The sequence below is a fragment of the Rosa rugosa genome, chromosome 5 (assembly GCF_958449725.1).
Source record: "Rosa rugosa chromosome 5, drRosRugo1.1, whole genome shotgun sequence".
NCBI classification, from domain to species: Eukaryota; Viridiplantae; Streptophyta; class Magnoliopsida; order Rosales; family Rosaceae; genus Rosa; species Rosa rugosa.
The window spans coordinates 6,538,086-6,561,985 of NC_084824.1; the positions used below are offsets into that span (position 1 = coordinate 6,538,086).

The following is a 23,900-nucleotide window of genomic DNA, read 5'->3' on the forward strand; positions in this document are numbered from 1 at the left end:
CTAACAAACCTAAATGCTTTGAGTGTGGTGGAATTGGACATCTTGCTGCCGATTGTGGCAACAAGAAATATAATTTGCGTGGAAACAAGGCTCTAAAATCTACTTGGAGTGATAGTGATGAAGGCTCTCAATCAGATGGTGAAGAGGTAAATCTTTCTCTTACTTCCTCTCTTAATATTGATGTATCTGACGATTCTGACTTAGAAGATGATACCCTTGATGAAGAAACAAATGTCAAGTGTAAGCAGTTATATCATGCTTCGAAAATTGTTCTTCGAAAAATTTATACACTTGAAAAAGAAATTGATTCTTTAAGAGAAGAAAAAGAGAAAATTGAGCTACAATTTGAAACTTCTGTAAAAGAATGGAATGTTGAGTGTACTAACCTTGTTGATAAGATAAAAGTTTTGCAGGATGAGTTGCTTAAAGTCAAGGAAAGCTTCAACAAGTTCTCCATAGGGTCTGAAAAGGTCTCCAAGATGATAGGATTTGGTAAAACTCACGGCAACAAAGAAGGATTAGGGTTTGAAGGTGAGTCGAGCAAGCCTTTGACCTTTGTAAAAGGTGTGGAAAGTGAAAATTCGCTGGGTCAATCACATGCTTCAGAAGACATTGATTCTGGTCCCAAATTGCCCAAAAGACCAGAACGTAAATTGGACCTTCAAACCTATAAAAAAGTTGCTCAGGTAAGTCCTGACAAACTTTGTCAGCCCAGGTATATTCACAACTCCAAAAACTTTGTTCCTACTTGTCATTATTGTGGAAAATTAGGACACATACGTCCTAGGTACAATATGCTTCGCAGGGTTACTCAAAATCAGAGGAAAACGATGGGTATTAACTCACATGCCTCGCTGCAAGCTGAGTTGAAAGAGGGTCTGAATCTGATCGCCAGGATTGCAAAGCTGACTTCAATCCCAGTGGATCTGGAAACAAAAACGAAGCAGAAGCAAATCTGGATTAAAAAAGGTTCAAATAATCGTTTTTCTACTCATATGGATAATCTTGATAATATGCTTGAGCGTGCTTTTGTTCCTACTGATCTCAAATTGGCTAATTCGTTTACTAGGCCTTTAGACATAAATCAATTTGAATCACTTAGAAGCACCGTTGGTGGATGCTCTAAGTATTGATACTCTCACTTCATTTGATCCATTTTGCATGCATTTATGGTGTATGTCTTCATGATAGTATAGGTGCATTTTCTTTACGTTTCTGCATTGTTAGGTTCAGTTTCTGGAAATTTAGGATTGAAAAATAGTGGTTTGTATCCCCGAGTGTCTGACAGATTATTTTGAACTTAGATTGACAAGGGCCATACTCTTTTCTTTAAATATGTGTGCAATAAGGTGCCTAGCACGTTTTGAACTTGTACTTACGTCACTCTGTAATTGTGAGCTTGACCAACATATTCTTTACAATCTTGAAACCTCACATGCACACATACTCTAAGTGGTGGTAAGTCTTAATTGATGGTTGGCTTGTTCTCATTGCTCATGTACGAAATTACTCATGTTGGTTGCTCCTTGATAAAAAATAAAATAAAATAAAATAAATTATTGGTTTATGGAGCATGGCCAGGCTATTCCCAAAGTAAAAAGGCCTCGGTCGTGACGAACGATATGAGGATTGGGAAGAAACAGGAATGGTTTGGTCACCTCGGTGGATTGTGAAACTATTGACTCGAGTAGATGTGCTCTTTGGGATGTCCTTGTTACATCTAGTACCCTAAAGTCATCTGACTTGGGAGCTGCTAGCATAATACTCGTTACATGGGTCGTAGTCTTCTTGAGCAAAAATGTTACTTTGTGTGAAAGGCAAAAAGAAAAAAATTCAAAATCATGCCCACACGGTGTTATAAGGGGGAATAAAGTTTATGTGTTTCGTATGTGAGCTTTGCTTTTCAGGTTTCCACAAATATTACACACCCCATCTTGAGATATGTTCACTCTTCACAACAAGAGGTATAGAATACTCGACCACACTCTATCTTACCTTGTGATTGTCGGAATCAATTCACTCGTGTGAACTTATTTTGTTGCACTCTTGTTTATGGTTAAGTGGTATTGCTCTTGTTGGAAAAGCTATGCGAATTAAATTTGTTCTTAGCATTTGGATACAACCCACTCATTGTGTGTTTGCATTTCATTCTTGCATCTCTCATCACATGATCACACTTAAGGGGAGTATTAATACTTGGACTATCTTCCTCTGATTGATTCAACTTGGGCTAGTGTCTATTGTGCACCCTCTATTTGTTATCCTTCTACATCGCTTCCGCTACGTAAGTTACCTTTGTCATTCTTATTCAAAAAGGGGGAGAAAGCAGATTCATAACTGTGATAACGTTATTCTATCTTATGCATTTTAACCAATGTGTGAGAAATGTTTCAGGAATGAATGGATGAAGAGTTGTGATGTTCATCCTGTACTTGTTGAGGGGGAGAGTTTGTCCTAATTTATGTTTTGTATAGGAATGCCAAATGGGGAGATTGTAGGTACAAGTTTTGATTAACTTGGTGTGTTGGCATTCCATACAAAACGGGAAAATATCTTTGAGGTTTAACTTTCTTTATTTAAAGATATTTTTCTGTTTATGAAATTGTGTAATTGATTCCCTAGGGTTTTTAGGATTTTGTGGAGATCTTGGAATAAAAGCTCTTTCCTAATAGAAGTCTAATTAGGGTTGTTTCTGGTTTGTTTGAGTGGTTGCCGCTGGTTGAATATATATTGCAGGAATATACTCGGCAAAAGTGCACTTCATATACGCAAGAATTTTTGGTTTGAGTCTTGCATGTTTGTTTGAGTTTGTGTCTTCACAAAGAGCCAAAACACTTGGTCCATGTATAAGTGTTTGTGATCATAGTTTCATATGCATAATACTCTCTCGAGATCAGTAGGGAGACTATGAAGAAATAAGAACAAGATTTGAAGATCGTTCAAGTGAAGGAGTTCTAGAAGGAAGACAAACTTTGTATTAGATTTTGTGTGAATCTTATAGCCGAGCTAGTGCTATTCAAAGTTTGTAAAAGAACATATCCTTTTCAATATGATGATCTTTATTTTGGGTTCTCAAGAGTAAGAGCCCCTGTAAGTACAAGATTTTGTACATGTTATTTGTTGGCATTCCCATACAAAGCTAGTGAAGTATATCATGACAATTCATCACTGAAGAAGTTGGAAAAGGACCTAATACTGATCTCAAATACGTTACAGGTAAATGCATCTCATGAGTCAGCATATGCATTGGGATTGCAATCTGTGTTGCAATCCTTGGGTCAGTCCTAGGTTTTAGGAAGTTTGTTTTTGGAAAGTATCTTTCGATTCTTAAATTTTATTATGCAAAGATTTTTTTCACCAGTTAAAATCGTCCCATTGAAGACCTAATTGATTTAGGTATGTTTATTTTAATTGGCAATCTTTTGTTAAAAAGATTTTTCCTAATAGGAATCAATTAGGGTTAGACGCATTGATTGTACACGATTCTTTCTCCATATAATTCTGAAAATATGGTCTAGGTTTAGAGAGCTTTTAATTTGCATATCATATCAATTTGCATGTGATTGATGCATATATTGTGGGTCTAAACTCTCCAATTCAAATAGTGTTGAAGGAAAGGAGTTTAGGAAATCTTATCTGCATTTAGAATTGTTTTGAATACATATCAGATAAAAGATTGTGATTGCATATTGATTTGAAAAACCTTTCCATGTTTATCTCAATCGGTGTTTAGTGTGATTGGATTGAGGGGGAGTCTTTATCTTCTATAAAAGGTTTTGAAACTGCATTATGAGAAGTAGAGTTTTCTGATTGAGAATTTTAATTGTGCTGCATAGTCTGCACTAACTGTTTTACAAAACTCTCATTGTTTGTTTGATTGATTGATCATACTGCTTGTTCACTGCATTCATCACTTGCATATGTGATTGAGATCAGTGAGGCTTCAAGGCAAGATTGAATTTGAAGGCGTGTCCAGATTTCTTCATCTATACAGATTGCTTCATAGTTGTTTAGAATAGGTCTTTTACAGTTGTGAGCAAGTTAGCATTGTTGCTAGTCAATGTGGTTGTGTTGAATACCACTACTTGTGATCTGTAACGATTTGATTCATATTGGATTTGATTCTCGTGTTGGCTACGTTAAAAGCCACGCAGTGAAGTTTCCTCAGTGGAGAGGTTTACACTGCGTCAGCAATTCTTGTGTTGTTTTATTTGTGTTGTTGCTTGTTTGAATAACTGTCATTACTCAAACTCTATCAGTTTTGTTCCATCCGGTAATTACAGCCCCACAGTGTTTTTAATCTCATACTTGAGGTTTTCACTGCGTAACCAAAATCTGGTGTTTAGTTTGTTATTTTGGTTTCTGCTGCCCAGTAATGATTGATCAGTGCACTGCAATCCCCGTTTTCCAGAAAATCATATTCTGTCCTTGTATTTTCATAACTGAAATACAAGCTTTTCTGGAAATTTGGTCTCCACAGTTCACATAGGGTGTAGCATTACTTGAACTCCATGTTGCGGACGAACTGTAATGTACCTAAAAGGTGAGTGGACATAACCCGGGGAAAGGGTGAAGGATTAGCGTTGCAGAATCATCGATAGAGCAATCTTTGCTTCGGTGGTGGCAAAGTTGAATCCCACACAATTTCTAGGTCCCATTCCAAAGGGTAAGTATGCGATCATGTTATTATTAGTAGCTTTAGCAACCCCTTCTGAGAATCTCTCGGTTTTGAAAAGATGCACATCTTCTCCCCAGAGTTGATCGAGGATCTTGGTGAAATGCTAGGTTTGGGACATGCAATTCAACATTAGCAGGAACAATGATTCTTCCGAGTCTAACTTCCTTTTCGACTCTCCTTATGATGGAAACAACAGGAGGATATAACCTTAGAGTCTCATTTAGGATCATACTCATCTGCATGCAACAAAATTAATATATGGTTAAACAAGTTAGGATATATTTCTAACAACTAACACAACAAGCAACTGATTAGTAGACATTCTTTCGTACCGTTTTGAGTTTGGTAAGGCCATCAGAATTTGGAGTTTGTTTGCCAAATAATTGCAGGACTTCCTTTCTTGCTTCCTCTTGCCAATCAGGATGCATTGCCAGAAGAAGAATAGTCCAAGCAAGCAAAGTATTAGTGGTTTCCTGTCCAGCAAAGTAAAATGTCTTTGTTCTGACCTATGTAATGAGCTGTTTTGAACTCCCCAAACATCTTTGTTCTGAGATGCACCGTCTTATGGCTAGGTTTTGGTGGGGAGACAAGATTGATGAGAAAAAAATCCATTGGTTGGCTTGGGAGAGATTGTGTGTTCCCAAAACAGAAGGCGGTCTAGGATTTCGAAACATGGTTCATTTCAACCAAGCTTTGCTCGCGAAGCAAGCTTGGAGGATTCTTCAGTCACCGGATTCTTTGATAGCTAAGTTATATAAAGCTCGCTATTTCCCACGGTGTGACTTCCTGGATGCTGAAGTGACTAAAGGGGCCTCGTATGCATGGCGTAGTATCATGCATGGCAAAAATCTTTTACGTAGAGGGGTGAGATATAGGGTTGGCACCGGAGCTCATATTTCTGCATGGCGGGATCCGTGGGTTCCACTACCTATACATTTCAAACCATTTTCCTCTCCAGCGTTGGGCTATGAAGAATTGAGAGTATGTGACTTAATGAAGGAGAACGATTATGAGTGGAATATTCCACTTTTGGAAGCTTTATTTACACTAATGGAGGTTGGCATAATTGCAAGTATCCCTCTAAGCCTTAGAGGAGCAGATGACAGCTTTGTTTGGCACTATGACAAGAGAGGAAACTATGGAGTGAGAAGTGGATACCATGTGGCCCGCCTTGATGATGGTAGATCTGACCGTGCTTCTAGCTCAAATGGGTCTTATGGAATTAATGCCACTTACTGGAAGATAATTTGGGGGGCCAACATCCCACCCAAAGTGCGTGTGTTTATTTGGAGACTACTCAGAGGCATTTTACCTACAAGAAGAGCTCTCTCCCATAAGGTTAGTCTTCTTGATAGTAATTGTCTTTTCTGTAATCATGCATTAGAAGATGGATTACACCTGTTCAGAGATTGTGATGTTACTACATGCTTTTGGGTGTGTACCAAATTGGGCCTTTTGGCCAAGAATGTGGCTGCTTCATGTGTGGAGGATTGGGTGTTGAACGTCATTGAAAAATTGGATGGTAATCAACGTTGTGCTTTTTTCATGGCACTCTGGGTCATATGGTCTGAAAGAAATAATGTCTTGTGGAACGAGAGTTTCTTCTGTGCCTCTAATGCGGCACAGTGGGCTAGTAAATTTCTTGAGGAATATCAGCAATTTCATGTGCATGGAAATGCGAAAGGTAGAAGGGAAAAGACCAAATGGCAGAACCCTCCTAGTGGGCGTCTGAAAGTGAATGTGGATGGGAGTTACCGGGCTGATTACGGTGATGGTGGAGTGGGAGTTGTGATACGTGATGAAAATGGTATGTGCTTGGCAGCTCTGGCTCGGTATTTCCCACATGCTTCATCTGCTTTACATATGGAGGCTGAAGCATGTAGGGCTGGACTCTTATTGGCTATCCATCAGGACATGACCGTTATTGATGTTGAGAGCGATTGCTCCCTTGTTGTTATTGCTCTACAGCGTGATGTGGAAGATAGATCTGAAATTGGGCGTATTATCGATGATTGTAAGTCATATTTGACATCTTTTCACTCAATTCAGGTTAGTCACAGCTTCCGTGAAGCAAACGGTGTAGCCAACAGGTTAGCGCACCTTGCTAGTTTTAATTACATTTCTGATGTATGGTTAGATGAAACTCCTGTTATTATTCGGGATGTTCTCTATGAGTATGTTTGTAATCTTTCTAATGTAGCACGGGGTTCAGGTTTTATGTCCCCCCCGTTGCAAAGTATTACTTCAATAAATGGAACCGAGCGTGGGGCTGAGCCTCCCAGCTTGGCTGGGTTCCAAACCCCTTTCAAAAAAAAAAAAAAGTAAAATGTCTTGCACTCATCAACTAAATCATCCACTGTAATCCTCTGGTTGAAATCGGAATTATAACGAGCCTTTAAAAGCAATCCAATAAAATCATCTCCAAATTTGTCTTCTTTGCTAATCATAGTCATGGCCTGCTCTTCTCTTTTCTTAACAATCCCTATTATGGAGTCATATATTCCTTTCACAAGCTTCTCTGATACAATCTCATCGTCGGTTTTAATAAAGCGACTGCAATGTTGAATTCAATTAGCTTTGAGGACTCATAAATTCATAATCTCATTCACTTCCAAGGACATTATATATTGATATGATTACTAAGGTTCAACAACTGAGAGGGATCACTGTGATATTAGGAAATTACCTGATGCCAGGAATCCTGAGTCTGTAAGTATTTTTAACCAAAAATGAGGCTAACTTCATCAACATCTCAAAAATATCCTGCCCTTCTAAGTAGCTACTGCCAAATGCTGTCCTCGAGATCACTTCTGAAGTCAATAACCGAAATTCTTCAAATACGTACCTCAATCTCTTTCCCTTCTTCATGATTTTGCCATCTTTTTAGCATCGTCTCAGTACTAGCTATCATCGCTGGAATCATAGTCTAGTAAAAGTAAAACAATCCCATCATTAAGTATCATCAGAAAATGAGCAAAGTTACAACTTGTTTTCCTCAGTATATGATATTAAGTAACATAGGTATTAGAATACCACTGTTATTTTTTAGTTTGCAAGAACTTCCATTAATTATAGTAAGAACTTACTTTTAAGCTCTCTCCATGAAAGGCATGCATGGAAAGTTTCCGCACTTTTAACCATTTTTCACCTTCTATTCCTGGAAGGCCATTCCCTTGTAGCCTCAATGCAAAGCCTTCCTTGTTCAGTTTTCGATAAACCCTGTCTTTGTCATTGAGGATCTCTTTGCACATCTCAGGTTCCATAACTATCAACTGAGATTGAGAACCATAACATTGAAGATATGTCTTAAGCTTCCCTTCTACAAATTACACATAACCAAAATCATAAAAGGAACTATTTATATTGAAAGCCATATATACATAGTTAATGATGAGCTAGTTTGCCATTAAATACCATATTTCTTGCTCCATATATACATAGTTAATGATGAGCTAGTTTGCCATTAAATACCATATTTCTTGCTCCATGTGTGAATATGAGGATGAATTTGATAAAGTATGTCGTGTGTTTGGGCCTGCTCATTGCTTCCTTTATCATGTTGGAGATTTCTTTGGTGTTTCCATGGATAAGTCGGTAAGAAGGGCCTTCAACTCCCTGCAGATTCAATGTTTTCTTAATGCGTATTTGTACCACTCCACTGTTATTTCTGTTAAACAGCGACAAGCGTGGCCCGTGGCCCACCATTGTACCGATACTGTCCCAACTTAACCACCCGATAGATGTTGGGTTTTAATATATAACAAAAGGCCTCGGTACAATTGGGTGAGATTGTGAGATCCACCCACTTATAAGTGTACCGATACTGTCCCAACTTAACCACCCGATAGGTGTTGGGTTTTAATATAGGGTCCTTGACCAAAAGCCCCAAAATGAGCCAAAGTTATCTCACTTACCCCAGCAACAGATTTTTATTCCCACTAATCCAATCTAAAGAGAAATGAAAATTTTGCCCATAGTTTAATTAAGAAACCACAGCCACTGCCACTCATCTCTCTCTCTCTCTTTTCCCGATCCCCAGCTCTCTCTCTCTCTCTCTCTTCCCCCCTCCCCGTACGTACAGATCACCGATCCCAGTGAGAGGCACGACGACGAGGAGATCGAGCCCGGCGTTGTTTCTGGCCCGCCGTCCAAGGTCTCGTGTGCGCGATCCCTCAGTGTGGCTTCCAACAGCTACGACAACACCGCTGCAATCGCCGGTCCGAGTTCGACTCCGACAATCGTCGATCTGAGGGTGTTCGCCTTCTCCGAGCTCAAATCTGTGAATCGCCGATTTAGTCGAGCCTTGCTGATCCGAGACTTCAAAGCGTCATCGTCTCGAATTGTTGTTGTTTGCTCCGGCAACGTCCTCTTGAGCGTCATCGTCATCGTCGTCATCTCGGATTGCCGGCTTTGCTCTCTCACCGTCGTCGTCTTGGCTGATTTTGCAGGCGGTTCCAGATCCAGGCCACCTCACCGTCAAATTCCAAGGTCAATTTCCTTTTTCCGGTTTATCACTTTCTGGAATTTGCTTACCTTTTGTTTATTTGCCGCGAAATTGAAGCAAAGGAAAATGAAATTGAAATTAGATATAGACCGAATCAGCTGGTTTTTGTTGCTGGAATGTGTTCAGGAGTTGTTCTTTTTCTTAAATCTTCAGTTTGCAATTTGAATAATTGTTTAATGAAGCAAGTGGATAAGCATAATTGTGAATGATGAATTAGTTATTAGAATTTTGGATTACATTGATTATTGATTGTGCATCTTGGTGTAGTTGGAAGATATGAAGATGGATGAGGCGTCTGAAGAGGTGGCAGTGGAAATAGCTGCACAAGGGGTCCTTGGGAAGAGAGTTGATGAGATGGAGGCCAGTTTCATGACGACAGAAGGCCCAGAAGGAAAGAAAAAAGAAAAAAAAAAGTTTTATTGGTGGGCAATAGACATGTATTGCCCCCCAATAGACGTCTTTTAGGGGGCAATAGACGTTTTGAATTGATGTAATCTCCTCATTTTTTTTCTTTAATCAAAGTTTTATTTGTATAATTTTAAAAAGATTGGTTTCCATTTCGGTAATCGAGACGTCTATTGAGAGGCAATATATGTCTATTGGGGGGCAATAGACGTCTACTGGGGGGCAAAACACGGCTGATAGTCGTCTATTGGGGGGCAATACATGGCTGATAGTCATCTATTGGGGGCCAATAGACGTCTATTAGGGGGCAATAGACTATTGGGGCAATAGACGTCTATTGGGGGGCAATAGATGTCTATTGGGGGCAAAAAAACTTTCCGGTGAGATTTTCAGCAATTTCCGGTGGGCGGCAGCCAGTCTCGCCGGATTCCGGCGACCGGTGACCGGATTCCGGCGAAAGTTGGCCGGATTCCGGCGGCTGGTGACGGACTCCGGCGAAGTCTCCTATAGTTTCTCTCTCTTCCATTTTCTCTCTCTCTCTCTCAGTAACAAAGGGGTGAGGGGTAAAATGGTATTAAAAAAAAATTAAAAACAAAAAAAAAATCTTAATGGGGTATTAGGGAAGACTCCCTTAGAGTATATTGGGTAAGAGGGAATTAAAAAAACTTAATGGGGTAAGGGAGGAAAAAATCCCTAGAAATAGGGTAAATGGACAAAACCCCTTAATATATAACAAAAGGCCTCGGTACAATTGGGTGAGATTGTGAGATCTCACACTTATAAGTTATATTTTATTTGTCACTTTTCCAATGTCACGCCCCCTCACATGCAACCTAACTTTAATTAATTAACAATCCAATTCCCACATTGGAAATTGGGACACAAGTCTCATATTGAAGACTTTTAATTAATTAACAATCCAATTCCCACATTGGAAATTGGGACACAAGTCTCATATTGAAGACTTGGCCAATATAACAATCCAAGGCCCACATCAGACACTTGGTAACAATCCAATCAAAATTTTCCGATGGCAATATAAACACGCTCTGATACCATGTTAAACAGCGACAAGCGTGGCCCGTGGCCCACCATTGTACCGATACTGTCCCAACTTATAAGTTAATTAACCACCCGATAGGTGTTGGATTTTAATAATAAAAGGCCTCGGTACAATTGGGTGAGATCCACCCACTTATAAGTTATATTTTATTTGTCACTTTTCCAATGTGAGATCTTTCATCTCCCACAATTTTGAGTTAGAATCTGACTCCTTATGGAGAGAAACATTAACGCTGGCAGCGGCTTCTTCTGATGGTTATGACATATTATCCTACGCATGCATGGTCTTGAAATTCAAAGAATGAGCCATTAAGAATGAGTTTCTTCCTTGACATTAAGGTAGTTATGTCAGGTTGATTTAGTTGACTTTGTTCAATTTAGTAAAACTTTACTATTTTAAGAATTAATCCCAATCATTAATAAGGATTTGATTTTTTTTTTTTTGTTCTTTTTCGCTTGGTTGATTAGTCGCCTTGGTATTATTCACAGTTATTAGTTGTCCTTTCACTGTGTTGACCTTGTCATGACAGTTCATCAGGTGTTAAAATACAATTGGAATTCTGAACCGTTACTTCTAGTTAAATTCTCGTTCAACACTTCCTACATTAATATCTCAAAACAACAGCGTTTAACACGAAATGAACATACTAACTGATCGATGATCATAGTCAATGTTGTACTTTTTGATCCAATTAAGCAACTATGCTAGCTCTCATGTTTGGTGCATATCCCATCTGTACTACCGATTTAAACATAAGATAAATTTCTTTGAGCTTCTCATCAGATGAGAGAAGAATGAAGACCGACCAGTTCATAGATAAAGCACATTTGTTTTTGGATATGAGTGATTTTTTCATCATGATTGAAGAGCTTGAAGCTGGCTTAAGAGTTTATTCACTTGTTAGTTCCAGTACATGAGTTAATTTTATTATGGGCCTGCTCTCCATGGATGAGTCTGTAAAAACTTTTCCCTGTTAATCCATCAGATTCTGTACTTAATGCACTTTTACCAATACTGCTATTTGAAACAAGCTTGAGCACAAATCGCCCTCTATCATATCATAGAGGCTGCATGGTGCTTGTATGGGAATCAAAACTACTTTGGTGTACAATGGATATAAAAATCTGACGGATTTTTTATATAAAGTCTAATAATAACTGTAAGGGTTGTCAAAAACTCAAAATAGTGCAATAGTGCACTATTGACAATATGTTTATTCATGTAATATTGCACTCTTTTATAAAATATGTTTATATGTATGAGCCACCATATGGACTATGGAGTGCAAGATTTACTGGCAATTTTTGTGGCCACAGTTCAGAGAGTGTGTAGCATTATTTGAACTCCATGCTGCGGGCGAACTGTAATATATCTAAAAGGTGAGTGAACATAACCCGGGGAAAGGGTGAAGGAGTACCTTTGTAGAATCATCGAAAGAGCAATTTTTGCTTCTGTGGTTGCAAAGTTGAATCCAATACAATTTCTAGGTCCCATTCCAAACGGTAAGTATGCAACCATGTTATTGTTAGTAGCTTTAGCAACCCCTTCTGAGAACCTCTCTGGTTTGAAAAGATGCACATCTTCTCCCCAAAGTTTTGGATCATGATGAAATGCTAGATTTGGGACCTGCAGTTCAACATTAGCAGGAACAATGATTTTTCCGAGTCTAACTTCCTTTTCGACTTTCCTTATGATGGAAACAACAGGAGGATATAACCTTAGAGTCTCATTTAGGATCATACTCATCTGCATGCAACAAAATTAATATATGGTTAAACAAGTCAGGATATATTTCTAACAACTAACAAAACAAGCAACTGATTAGTAGACATTCTTTCGTACCGTTTTGAGTTTGGCAAGGCCATCAGGATTTGGAGTTGTTTGTTTGCCAAACAATTGCAGAACTTCTCTTCTTGCTTCCTCTTGCCACTCAGGATGAAGTGCCAGAAGTAAGATAGTCCAAGCTAGCAATGTATTGGTGGTTTCTTGTCCAGCAAAGTAAAATGTCTTGCACTCATCAATTACATCATCCACTGTAATGTTCACATTTGGATCGTGACGAGCCTTTATAAGCAATCCAATAAAATCACCTCCAAATCTGTCTTCTTCACCGCTCATAGTCATGGCCTGCTCTTCTCTTTTCTTAACAATCTCTATTATGGAATCGTGTATTCTTTCCACAAGCTTCTCTGATTCAATCTCATCTTTGATTTTGATAATGCGACTGGAATAATTGTGTACCATTAGCTTTGGGGATTCAGAATACTATTACTGACTTCTAGGGACATTATGTCATCTTAATATGATAATTTAAACAAGGATTCAACAGCTAAAAGAAAATCGGCCCTGAGGGATCACTGTGGTCGTTGTTCCCTCGACAGTTTAAGATTTTGTTAAAAGGAAATTACCTGATGCCAGGAAGCCTGAGTCTGTAAGTATTTTTTACCAAAAAGGAGGCTAAGCTCATCAACATCTCAAAAATGTCTTGGCCTTCTAAGTAGCTGCTGCCAAATGCTGTCCTGGAAATCACTTCTGAAGTCAATAATCGAAATTCTTCGAACACCTCAATCTCTTTCCCTTCTTCATATTTTGTCCACCTTTTTAGCATCGTCTCAGTGCTAGCTATCATTGATGGAATCATAGTCTAGTAAAAGTTAAACAATCCCATCATCAGCGATCATCAAGCAATTAGCATAGTTACCTTCATCAGTACAATTAGGATAATACCAGGTTAACCATATTTTGGTGTTCTCATATCTTTAAACCACATAACTTGACATTTGATGTGGCAGATAAACACTGGATCGATAATGTTGAAAAGAACAAATAATGTGGGACCAATGATAAAAAATTAACTAACGGTAGGTAATAGCTTAGTACTCTTATTTTCTCAAATTGCAAGAATTACCAGCAGTGATAATAAGAACTTACTTTTAAGCTCTCTCCATGAAAGGCATGCATGGAAATTTTTCGCACTTTTGCCCATTTTTCACCTTCTATTCCCGGAAGGCCATTGCCTTGTAGCCTTAACGCGAAGCCCTCCTTCTTGGGTTTTCGATAAACTCTATCTTTGTCATTCAGTATCTCTTTGCACAACTCGGTATCCATAACTATCAACTGAGCTTGAGAACCATACCATTGAAGATAAGTCTTCCCTTCTACAAATTAACATAACCAAAATTAGAAAGCCATATATATATAGATACACAGTTAGTGATGAGCTAGCTAGCTTGTATTCAAATACCATATTTCTTGCTCCATGAGTAAATATGAGGATAAATCAGGGTAAGTATGTCATGTGATAAACTTTTGGGCCTGCTCATTGCTTCCTTTATCATGTTGGCGATTTCTTTGGTGTTCCCGTGGATAAGTCTGTAAGGAGGGCCTGTGACTCCTTGCACATTCATCTTTTTCTTAATGCGCGTCGGAATCCACCATTGTTTGTAAAAGATCTTGATGAGAGCTACAAGAAGAAGGTAGAGAAACACAAAGCCTGAAAGAGTGATTGCTAGGCCTCCCAAAGAAGTCATCTTTAGTTTTGCTTTCTTTTTTTTGGCTCTCTGCTGATATTTCATGTTAGATTGCGAGATCTTATATATAGATTCGAAACCCTAGGTAGCTAAGCTGGCAACAATGACATAATATGCTACGCATGGATATGGTCTTAAAATTCAACTAAGGAACGAGTTTTTAATTAAAGAAGACTTTGTTCCATGACGTAATATGCTACGCATGCATGGCCTTCAGTATAAGAGTATTTTCCTGTCCAGCAGTCATGAATCAATCACAATCATTATTTGACTAGCTATACTAAGCTGATCGATTTTTATTCTTTTGTTTTCTTCTTGGTTGATTAATTATATAGGTCGATCCTTGGGATTAAACGCAGTTGACTTTTCACTGTGTTGGGTTCTTCTCCTTTTCCGTCCACATTTTGCTTCTAATGGCTTACAAGCTCAAGTTTGGAGGCATTTTATTCCACCAAAACAAGTATATGGTTCTCTATACTTGTTTGGCGCTTCTCCATAACAAGTTATATTTAGCTATCGATGACCAACTTCAACGACAAAGCATTCCATTGGTTTCGGTATGTCAGCTTTGCTCTTGTTGCACTGTTGAGGATCGATTCAACTCATTTATTTGTTTCTTTTTCCTTCACTCAACATGTTTGGCAATGGTTGTCATGCTAATTTGGTACTTCTTTACCAACTCATGACTCTATTGGTGACTTATGGAGTATAATTGTTGGTAAACCGTTTTCTCCTCAACTAAAAGGTTTATGGTTTGCGGGTTGTCTGTTTGCTTTCATGGTTATTTGGAAAACATGTAGTAATTTTTATTTTTTTTTATAATAAAAGGCCTTCTCTTATATGTGGGTTTTCGCTCTATTGAATCTTGGTTACGGTTTGCTGCTCCTCATTTGCCTTGTTATTCCTGCGCTATGTTGGACTCTCAGTTGCTAGTGAACTTGAGAATCCAACCGGTTTTTCAAAGATCAGTTGTTCCACGGTTAATTATTTAGTACCACCCTTATTTTTTTGTTGATTAACACTAACGGGTTAGCTAAAAGGTAATCCTAGCCATGCAGCTTGTGGTGGTGTTTTTTGAGTTTCGAATGGTCAGTATTTTGGAAGTTAATTATTGTCAAGGTTTAGGTTAGTAGTCAACTTTCTTTGCTGAGTTAATGGGAGTTATAATTGGGATATATTGAAATTGCTTTTCAAATGGGTTGGCATTGTATTTGGTTGGAGAGTGATTCGATGACTGTTCTTGCATGTATCACCTCTACCTCATTTGCCCCTCCTTGGCCACTGCGCATTGCTTGGTTGAATTGTTTATCTTGTATTCAGTCAATGAGTTTCGATCACTGCTCTCATGTTCTTCGCGAAGACAATTCTGTAGCAGATAGGTTAACAAATTTGGGTTTGCACTTCTTCATCTCTGATTTGGCATGTCTCGCCACCACCTGAGATTTCTCCATACTTGAAAATGGATGACCAGGCTAGGGGTTCCCTTAGTCTCGTGTTTCTTCTTGATGTTGCTTTGGGCTTCTTGGAGTTTCTTTCTTCTTTTTCTTGTTCCAAAGATGAAATTTTATTCTTTCCATCTTTTATTTCTTTCTCTTGTATGTACTTTTGGGGTTTGAGTTTTGTCCTAGCTCCCTTCTCTATTTTCTAATTTTCTTTATTATTAATAAAAATATAAATAAGGGGACGAGCGGTGGGCTCCCAGGGTGTGGTAGACTCTTCACTTTAGGGTTTGAAGGTGAGACTTTTTCTCTAAATTGTCTGCCTCCGAGGAGCTAATAGCATATAATCCCTTATTTAATTAAAAAATAAATAAAGATTGATTATCGCAACAGTATAGTTATTTCTAGATCCATTTATTTTTTTATGCAAGTTGGAATCCATCAAAGATGTTGATGTCTTGATGAGAGCTAGAGAAGAAAGAATACACACATAAAGATTATAAGAAAAGGTCCTTGACCCAAAGCACCAAAATGAGCCAAAATTGTCTCACTTACCCCAGCAACAAATTTTTATTCTCACTTACACTATTTAAAGTAAAATGACAATTTTACCCTTGACTTAATTAATTAATTACACGTACCCTGTGTCTCTCTCTTTCACTCTCTCCTCTCTCCACGATCTGCACTCTCTCTCATCCTCCAGAGCAGATCGGATCTCTCTCTCTCTCTCTCTCCCCCCTCCCTCCCTCCCATGCACGACGCCGGCACTGCCTGGACTAGGAGTTTCGGAGCTTTCTTCGCAGCTAGCGTCGTACTCGGCCGAGCTTTTCTCCGGTTGAGGCATCATCAGCTTTGCCGTTCCCTTACTCTCCTTCCACTTCATCTCCGGTTGCGGCGAAGAGACTCGACATCAAAAGCTCTTAAGGATTCTATCTTAATCTTTCGGAAATTTGTTTGAGTTTCTAGGCTTGTATGATTTTGATTATGGTCTGCGTTTTGGATTTTCGATTTGATTAAATTTTTGTGGTGGAATGAATGTATAGGAGTCTGATTTGGAGGAGTTGGAGCGCACGGTGGAGCCTACCTGGCCGAAGCTGGTGGTGCCGGAGAAGATTGTTGAACGATTGACCGCACAGTGTTTGTTTTCGACGGCGGAGGCCAGAGTCAACCTCGGTCACAGGGACAACTACGGCGGTACTGGATCAGAAGGCACCGTAGTTGGTGCATTGAATGCTCCTGATACCGGAAAGCGATGCAAATCAATTTTGGTGCCCAGAGCATTTTCTGGGTGCCCAAATCAATTTTTGTTTTTTTTGGTAAAATATGGGCAGAAGGCCCAGAAAGAAAGAAGAAAAAAAAAAGGGTTCTATTGGGGGGCAATAGACGTCTATTGCCCCCAATAGACGTCTATTGGGGAACAATAGATGTTTTGAATTGATGTAATATCCTCTATTTTTTCCTTAATTAAAGTTTTATTTGTCTAATTTTACTGAGATTAGTTCCCATTTCGGTGACCAAAAGTTCTACTAGGGGTAATAGACGTCTATTGGGGGGTAATAGACCTTTATTGCCCCTCTATTGGGGGCAATAGACGTGTATTAAGGGGAAATAGACTATTGGGGGGCAATAGACCTCTATTTCCCTTCTATTGAGGGGCAATAGACGTCTATTAGGGGGCAATAAAGGTCTATTGCCCCTCTATTGGGGGGGCAATAAACGTCTATTGGGGGCAATAGAGGCTTTTAAAAAAATCCGGTGGGCGGCGGCCGATGACCGGAATCCGGCGAAATTTGGCTGGAATCCGGCTACTAGTGACCGGCTCCGGCGAAGTCTCCTATGGTTTCTCTCTTTTCCATTTTCTCTCTCTCTAAGTAACAAAAGGGTGAGGGTAAAATGGTATTAAAAAAAATAAAAACAAAAACTAAAAACCTTAATGGGGTATCAGGGAAGACTTCCTTAGAGTGTTTTGGGTAAGAGGGAATTAAAAAAACTTAATGGGGTAAGTAGGAAAAAAATCCCTAGAAATGGGGTAAATGAAATACTATTCCTCCCAAACAACCCTAAAAGAAATACTATTCCTCCCAAACAACCCTTAGTTGGATAACAAATTTGTTACAAACTTGTAGAAAGGTGGCAATTAAGTGGACTGATTACGTACATAAAAACATATTCACATTACCATAATGGCAATAAATTTGTTGTTACATCTGTAAGTAGATGTATGACAAACATTTGGTAGCTAGATTTGAAAAAGTGGAAAAGTTAAGAATTACTTACCAACTTAGGGTGTGTCCTATAACGTTTTATGAAATTATTTTTGTAATACTGGATTGTAGAATGAAAATGGGGAATTAAACTACAAGTTTTTAATATGTAAATACATGTTCGGTACAAGTATTTCAAAACTTGAAATATCAAAAACATATCTATCATTTAAAAAAAAAAACATATCTATAGCACTCTATTTAGTTTTTCATCAGTAATCATGAAAAATTGACTATTTTGTTTGTATTGATTATGAATCCTTTATTGGTTGTTATGAGAAAAGAAACAGAGTATTGTGAAGGAGATTGAACAAGAAGAATCAAATCCCTCAAATTTGTTTATAAAATATATCATATGAAGTTGCAAGCTCTTGAATCTTTAGTTCAAAAAGATAATTCAATCAAACGTCTCAACCTTAGTTGTTAATTCCTCTTGCCCATGAGATAATCCAATTATATTGAAGCATAAAATACCGAAGCTTTCACCCTAAATCATCCGTATAAATTAGATCTGACACGTGAAAGAGAGATTTTCTAAATCCTTCATTCTTCTCTATTGCATAATTCTGCAAGTTTCAATTGATTGAAAAAAACGGGGAAGAAGAAAGTTCAAACAACATATAAAGTAGATGAGATCATGAGAAGAGATGATAAGTCTCAATGGAAATTGTGGGAAAGAAAGAGAGAAAGATCAAAAGTGAGGAGAAGAGTTTGTGGATCTATGTGCTTAAAAGTAAAAAAAATTAATCACTTTCTCTAATTGTAGGGCAAGTTGTTTTCAGGAAACAATGAAAACGTCAAAAAGTCATTTCCCATATTTATTCATAGTTCCTGAATTGTTTCCTAAAATTTATTTTCCTTGTTTTTCAAGTTTAATGCACCGAACGCAAATTCATAAATTTTTGAATTCATAAAACAAAAAACAGTATCGCAAAATGATACCGAACGGGCCCTTACGGACTGAGAGAATTACCGAAAATGGCATTCACATTCTCATAATGCATGTGGGCACAAGAATTTTTTTTAGGTTTATTTTAGCGAGAGACAATCGATTATTTATTAATAACAAAATTAATTAGATTACTTTAGCTAACAAAGCTTCATGGACAGGCCCGGAGAAATAGCAATAACTTTAGGAAGCAATAAATTTTTTTTTTTTTTTTGGGAAGAAAAGAAGCAATAACTATACGAATCGAAAGTAAAGTAAAATAGCCAGTCAAGACAATAAACTAATGTGCAAATATTAAGATGTTGTGATGGGAACCATTCGCGCGTGTTCCTTCTTGGTAGTTCTGCAACATGTAAAGATAGCAATTTCGATTCATTTTCTCATTAAATATTTCAACTCACTTGGTACATTATACATAAACACAAAAATGGAAAAATGATGAGCTCTAGAATCCAACTTGGATCCTAGGCTAGCTCCCTAGCTATACAATTTCATACATATATAATTAAGAACTTATAAATCATTAAGTTATTGATTTCTACAGAAGTGGCAGACAATACATAGAATTAAGGGCACGTTTACTTACTTAGAATGGAATGGAATGTAATGGAATGATTACGGAGTAAAAATACCCCTGTGTTTACTAACACATAAAGGAATCGGAATGATTTCAGGTAAAAGAATTCCTGTGTTTACTAACACATGAAGGAATGAGAATTGGTGTAGGTCCCACCTATTTATCAGGAATCGATTCCTGAATGCTCAGGAATTCGATTACGAAGGGGGGAGATGGGTTTAGGAATCATTCCTCCGGAATCAATACCGATTCCTTTCTTCTCTCATTCCACTTGTCTCCGATTCATGATTATTTTCCATTCCAAGTAAGTAAACGTGCCATAAGTTATTAACTTATCAAGTTAAGACAGGAGAATGAGTAGCTAGCTAGATATGTCTCCAAGGTCTTTCTGCAAGGCTTACACACTCACTATACCTATAGCAATCCACAAGATGATCGATGGTCAACCCAGCAGCCTGCATGAATGAGTACACAATGACTGGTCCAACGTATCGAAATCCCCGCTTTATCAAATCCTTGCTCATGGCTTCTGCTTTCGGGCTCCTCAGAGGAACATTCCTCGGGTGTCTGAACCTGTTGATGACTGGTTTGTGATTCACAGAACCCCACATATAGCTACTGAAAGATCCACATTCCCTCACAATCTGTATTCGATCATTTTGATAATTTAAGATAGAGATATATCAGTTTATGTGAAAATGGTGATCAATGTAAGTTTAGTTAATTTTGAGATGAGCTAGGTTGCTAGCTTGCCTTCAATATGCATTTGGCATTGTCTACAATGCACCTGACTTTGCAGTCTGGCAACATTAAAGCTTTGTTGGAAGCTCTCTCTTCAATCTCCTCCTCCCCCATTTTGGCAACTGTGTTTGGATCAAATCCAGAAAAGGCTTCCCTATGTAAGCAAGAAACTATTAAATCATGCACCATAAGATTATATATTCAATCATGCATGTACTACTCATTAGTCACATTATCTGAATAGTTGGAAAAATTTGAGGTGACATATTTACCTGAATAGCTCCCTTCTTTTCACAATTTCAGTCCAATTGTGGTCCATCAACATACCAGACAGTGCAAGCAGCTCAAACAATTGACTGTAATGACAATGATTAACTACCACGCACTTAGTAATTATCGATCATAACCAGCACTCCAACCATGATTAGTGGTTAAATAAGTTTGATTAATAAAAAGTTCTAAATTAAGGACATACTTGTCATCATATACTGGAACTCCCCAGCATTCATCATGAAATGCAACATAAACTTTATCTGCATACATCAAACCCTACAATCAATGAATGTCTGCATATACTCATAAATAAAAAGAATTAAAAGAATTTCTTCTTTCACGTTTTTGATCAGAAAGATGCATGCATTGTGATTATACTTGAGTTGGATAATCAAAAAGTTGTAGTAGGTAGAGAGAATATTGTTGGTCAAGTACTATTTCAGAAAAATGTAGCAATCATTCATTCTTTGAATTAGTTTCACTTCAGATATATGCTTTAGATCGAGAAGAGTGGTAAAATGTTTGCCTCATCATGTTGTTGTCAATTTTATTATTATCTTTAAGAATCGCTACAGTTAACAATTGACTATGTGTCTATGATATATAGGACACTTTGTTGAAATCTCAACCACTTTGGTACATAGTAATGGAATAAATATCATTGATGACTTTCTTAATGATTATCATGCTTACTATCATTTTCTTTAGAATCCACATCCCACAATTTTGTCTAGGTCCATCCTATATCTTGCAAACCAACAAAGAAGTCGAAAATTTAATAAGGTTTTCGAATGCAAGACTCCCAGAACTAAGACCTTGATACCATGTTTGAGACTCCATGAAATAGTCCGAGCCACCCACTAATGTATGTCGAACTAACAACTTATATGAAGAAGTCTATAGTTTGATGCCTTCAAAATTTGACATCAGCAGTTGACATATCCCTACGCATTGCTTAAAGGTTGCTATTGCAGACCTGTATTCAGACTTATAGTGTATATGGTATCATTTCAATCTAGTTTCTTGCTCTAGTTCAAATTAATCAACAAAGTATATATTCTGCAATGGATGATGAAATATTTATGCTACAGTACTTTCATATATAACTTACCGCTATTCTTTGTTATCCAATTGCACCTCCTCAACTCCCCATTATCAGTATCCTGGAAGCTCTGATTCTGCTGTTGGACAACTTTAGGCACCGGAGACTCTCTTCTTTGGGGCGGTGGTGCAATGAGGCGGAGTGCTGATGAAATCTTCTGATCGAGTGGAGAAGTAGAATCAATGATAGAAGAAGAGTCAATGGAGTTTTCTGACAAAGACAAGGATAAGGATGATAGAGATAGAGAGGAAGATGAAGAACTCTTGTGAAGCCCAATTGGGTAGATTCTCTTTAGGTGTTTATAAGAAAAGTGGGAGCTGAAAGCACTAGTAGTACTCTTCTCCTTGGGAACCTTGTTCTTCTCCAGAAGTACTAATTGTCTTCTTACATTTGCTTTAGACATGTTGCAGAGGACAAAGAAATGAAGCTGTGTCTCCTGCTTAAATGGGATAGATATGTTAAAGTGGATTGAGTTATATAAGGTATTGACAATCAAATGAAATTTGAGGTATGGAAATGGGTTATGCTTAAAGTTGGTTGGTGAAGTGTGAGTTTCATGCATAACTATGGATTACCATTTCCACCTTCGTTTCCAAGCAAAATCCAAAATAGTATACTGGGAAGGGGTATAAACATTATTTTTTCTTGAATACGTTTGTTCCAAATTAACCTGAAATATTTAATGCTTCTTCCCATTGAAAAAGCAACAAAGACATGGAAATTTATGCATTTCTAAATGAATGGAACTATCTGACTTGTTTGAGTTGCTTCCCCGTGATGTGCAGCAGATCACTAACTAGATCAGGTTCTAGAGGTTGCTAAGATTTTCTTGGTGGTCAATTATCTATGGAGCTGAATATTTTAAGATTCTTTGTCACTTAAATTTTCTAAATGATTTGCTTAGCAAATTAACCACGAACCTGTCTGGATCACTGTTCTGCTTAAGAATCTCTCTTTTTTTCTAATAAAGAAGAATGCAGTAGTAGGAGTACTCCCATAATTTCAAAGGGAAATTTGTTATAGGTGTGGTGATTGGTTCAGCTCACCACAAGCGTGATGGGTAATGGGTCCAAAACAATTACATTCTTAACTCCTACTCTTAGTTATATCTGTAGCCTCTCAACTCTCAAGGTCTGAGGCATACTTGTTGCCTACACAGAAAAAGATATCCCATCCATCATATATACCTGATCATGCTTGTTTTCCTTTAGAAATAGTCTCTCTTAACTTGTTTAGTCAAAGTATCATCTTCTTCTTGGGTTGCTTGTCACAAATTCATATAGTTTTATATGAAGTAGCTTACACTGTCTTCTATTCAACATCTTGATTCTTATCAATTTTATAAAATAAACAGGAGAGGGATATGACGCCAAGAACTCTTTAATTTTGTACATTATTCATCTTCCAAGTTGGTGACAGTGTGGTGTATCATATATATAACTCTATGATCATCCATATTAAACAAATGCCAATATTCTGAAACATCAAGCATTTAGTCACCCTATATGTGACAATTAGTTCCCCTCCTAAATCTTGTATATAATCTTATTTATTTATTTTAATTTTAATAAAGGGTGGGTTCTATTCAAATCTCCACAGATTTACTGTTTGAACCTCCTTCATTTATTGTACAATTTTACTCCTCTGCAACAACAGAAAAAAAAAACAAACAAACAAAACTAAGAAACATGCATCAACCATTAATCAACAACTTAAACCCAAAGAATTCATGATATACAAAACCCAGATTACACAGATCCAATAATAGGATTGAAATCAAGAGCTAAACAATGGAGATGTAAATCCAATGAGATAGCATATGGAGCAATTGTCAATTTTGGATTGAGAAAGAAAAAAAAAAAACACAGAAAAGGCATGGATATGATGTAAAAACGATTTCATACCTTACCTTCTTCCACCTTTGAATGGTGATCATGAGTTTTTATTTTTTTTTGTTTTTAATCTATATAAGGATGAATGAGAAGAAATATCAGTGTTTATCATATCTAGAGGAAAGTAAGGGAGAAAAAAAGGGTGCAAAAAAACACAAGTGAAAGATAAAAGAGGAAGTTTAGGGGAGAAAAATGTGAAGGAATGTCCAAATACCAAATTGAGAGTTCTCTTCAATTTGCTGAAGTTTGGCGACAAAAAATAAAGGGTCCTTGACCCAAAGCACCAAAATGAACAAAAACTATCCCACTTACCCCAGCAACAGAATTTTATTCCCACTTACCCTGTTTAAAACAAAATGACAGTTTTGCCCTCTCCTTAATTAATTAATTACAAGAGACCTCTCTCCTCTTTTCCGGATCTGCAGCACCTCTCTCTCTCTCATCCTCCATTATCAGATCTGCACCATCTCTCTCTCTCTCTCT

The 23,900-nt window shown here is 37.7% G+C and overlaps 2 protein-coding genes and 1 pseudogene across 2 annotated transcripts; all 3 read right to left on the reverse strand.

Moving 5' to 3' along the window:
- Nucleotides 1–4,481: 4,481 nt before the first annotated feature.
- Nucleotides 4,482–9,073, reverse strand: LOC133711116 (cytochrome P450 CYP749A22-like; annotated as a pseudogene).
- A 2,659-nt stretch (nucleotides 9,074–11,732) lies between these two features.
- On the reverse strand, nucleotides 11,733–14,193 carry LOC133712290 (cytochrome P450 CYP749A22-like). The gene is made up of 5 exons (XM_062138403.1): nucleotides 13,895–14,193; nucleotides 13,582–13,808; nucleotides 13,059–13,294; nucleotides 12,493–12,874; nucleotides 11,733–12,396 (listed from the first exon to the last, which is right to left on the reverse strand). Exons 1-5 carry the CDS (start codon nucleotides 14,178–14,180, stop codon nucleotides 11,968–11,970), a joined length of 1,560 nt encoding a protein of 519 aa, XP_061994387.1. The 5' UTR covers nucleotides 14,181–14,193; the 3' UTR covers nucleotides 11,733–11,967.
- Nucleotides 14,194–19,185: 4,992 nt separating this feature from the next.
- On the reverse strand, nucleotides 19,186–23,522 carry LOC133710201 (uncharacterized). Its single transcript, XM_062136211.1, has 6 exons — nucleotides 23,430–23,522; nucleotides 21,535–21,961; nucleotides 20,626–20,683; nucleotides 20,423–20,506; nucleotides 20,163–20,304; nucleotides 19,186–20,053 (listed from the first exon to the last, which is right to left on the reverse strand). The coding sequence occupies exons 2-6, from the start codon at nucleotides 21,926–21,928 to the stop codon at nucleotides 19,775–19,777; spliced, it is 957 nt and encodes a 318-aa protein (XP_061992195.1). The 5' UTR covers nucleotides 21,929–21,961; nucleotides 23,430–23,522; the 3' UTR covers nucleotides 19,186–19,774.
- Nucleotides 23,523–23,900: the final 378 nt, after the last annotated feature.

Bases quoted from the DNA above. Each gene is read 5' to 3' on its own strand.
- LOC133712290 (XM_062138403.1), bottom strand. From the start codon at position 14,180: ATGACTTCTTTGGGAGGCCTAGCAATCACTCTTTCAGGCTTTGTGTTT. The intron at 13,809-13,894 runs GTATTTGAATAC...GTTAATTTGTAG, and splicing joins CTCATGGAGCAAGAAATATG to AAGGGAAGACTTATCTTCAA. The intron at 12,397-12,492 runs GTACGAAAGAAT...TGTTGCATGCAG, and splicing joins GCCTTGCCAAACTCAAAACG to ATGAGTATGATCCTAAATGA.
- LOC133710201 (XM_062136211.1), bottom strand. From the start codon at position 21,928: ATGTCTAAAGCAAATGTAAGAAGACAATTAGTACTTCTGGAGAAGAAC. The intron at 20,305-20,422 runs GTAAATATGTCA...TTGCTTACATAG, and splicing joins AAAAGAAGGGAGCTATTCAG to GGAAGCCTTTTCTGGATTTG. The intron at 20,054-20,162 runs GCAAGCTAGCAA...GATCGAATACAG, and splicing joins ATGCCAAATGCATATTGAAG to ATTGTGAGGGAATGTGGATC.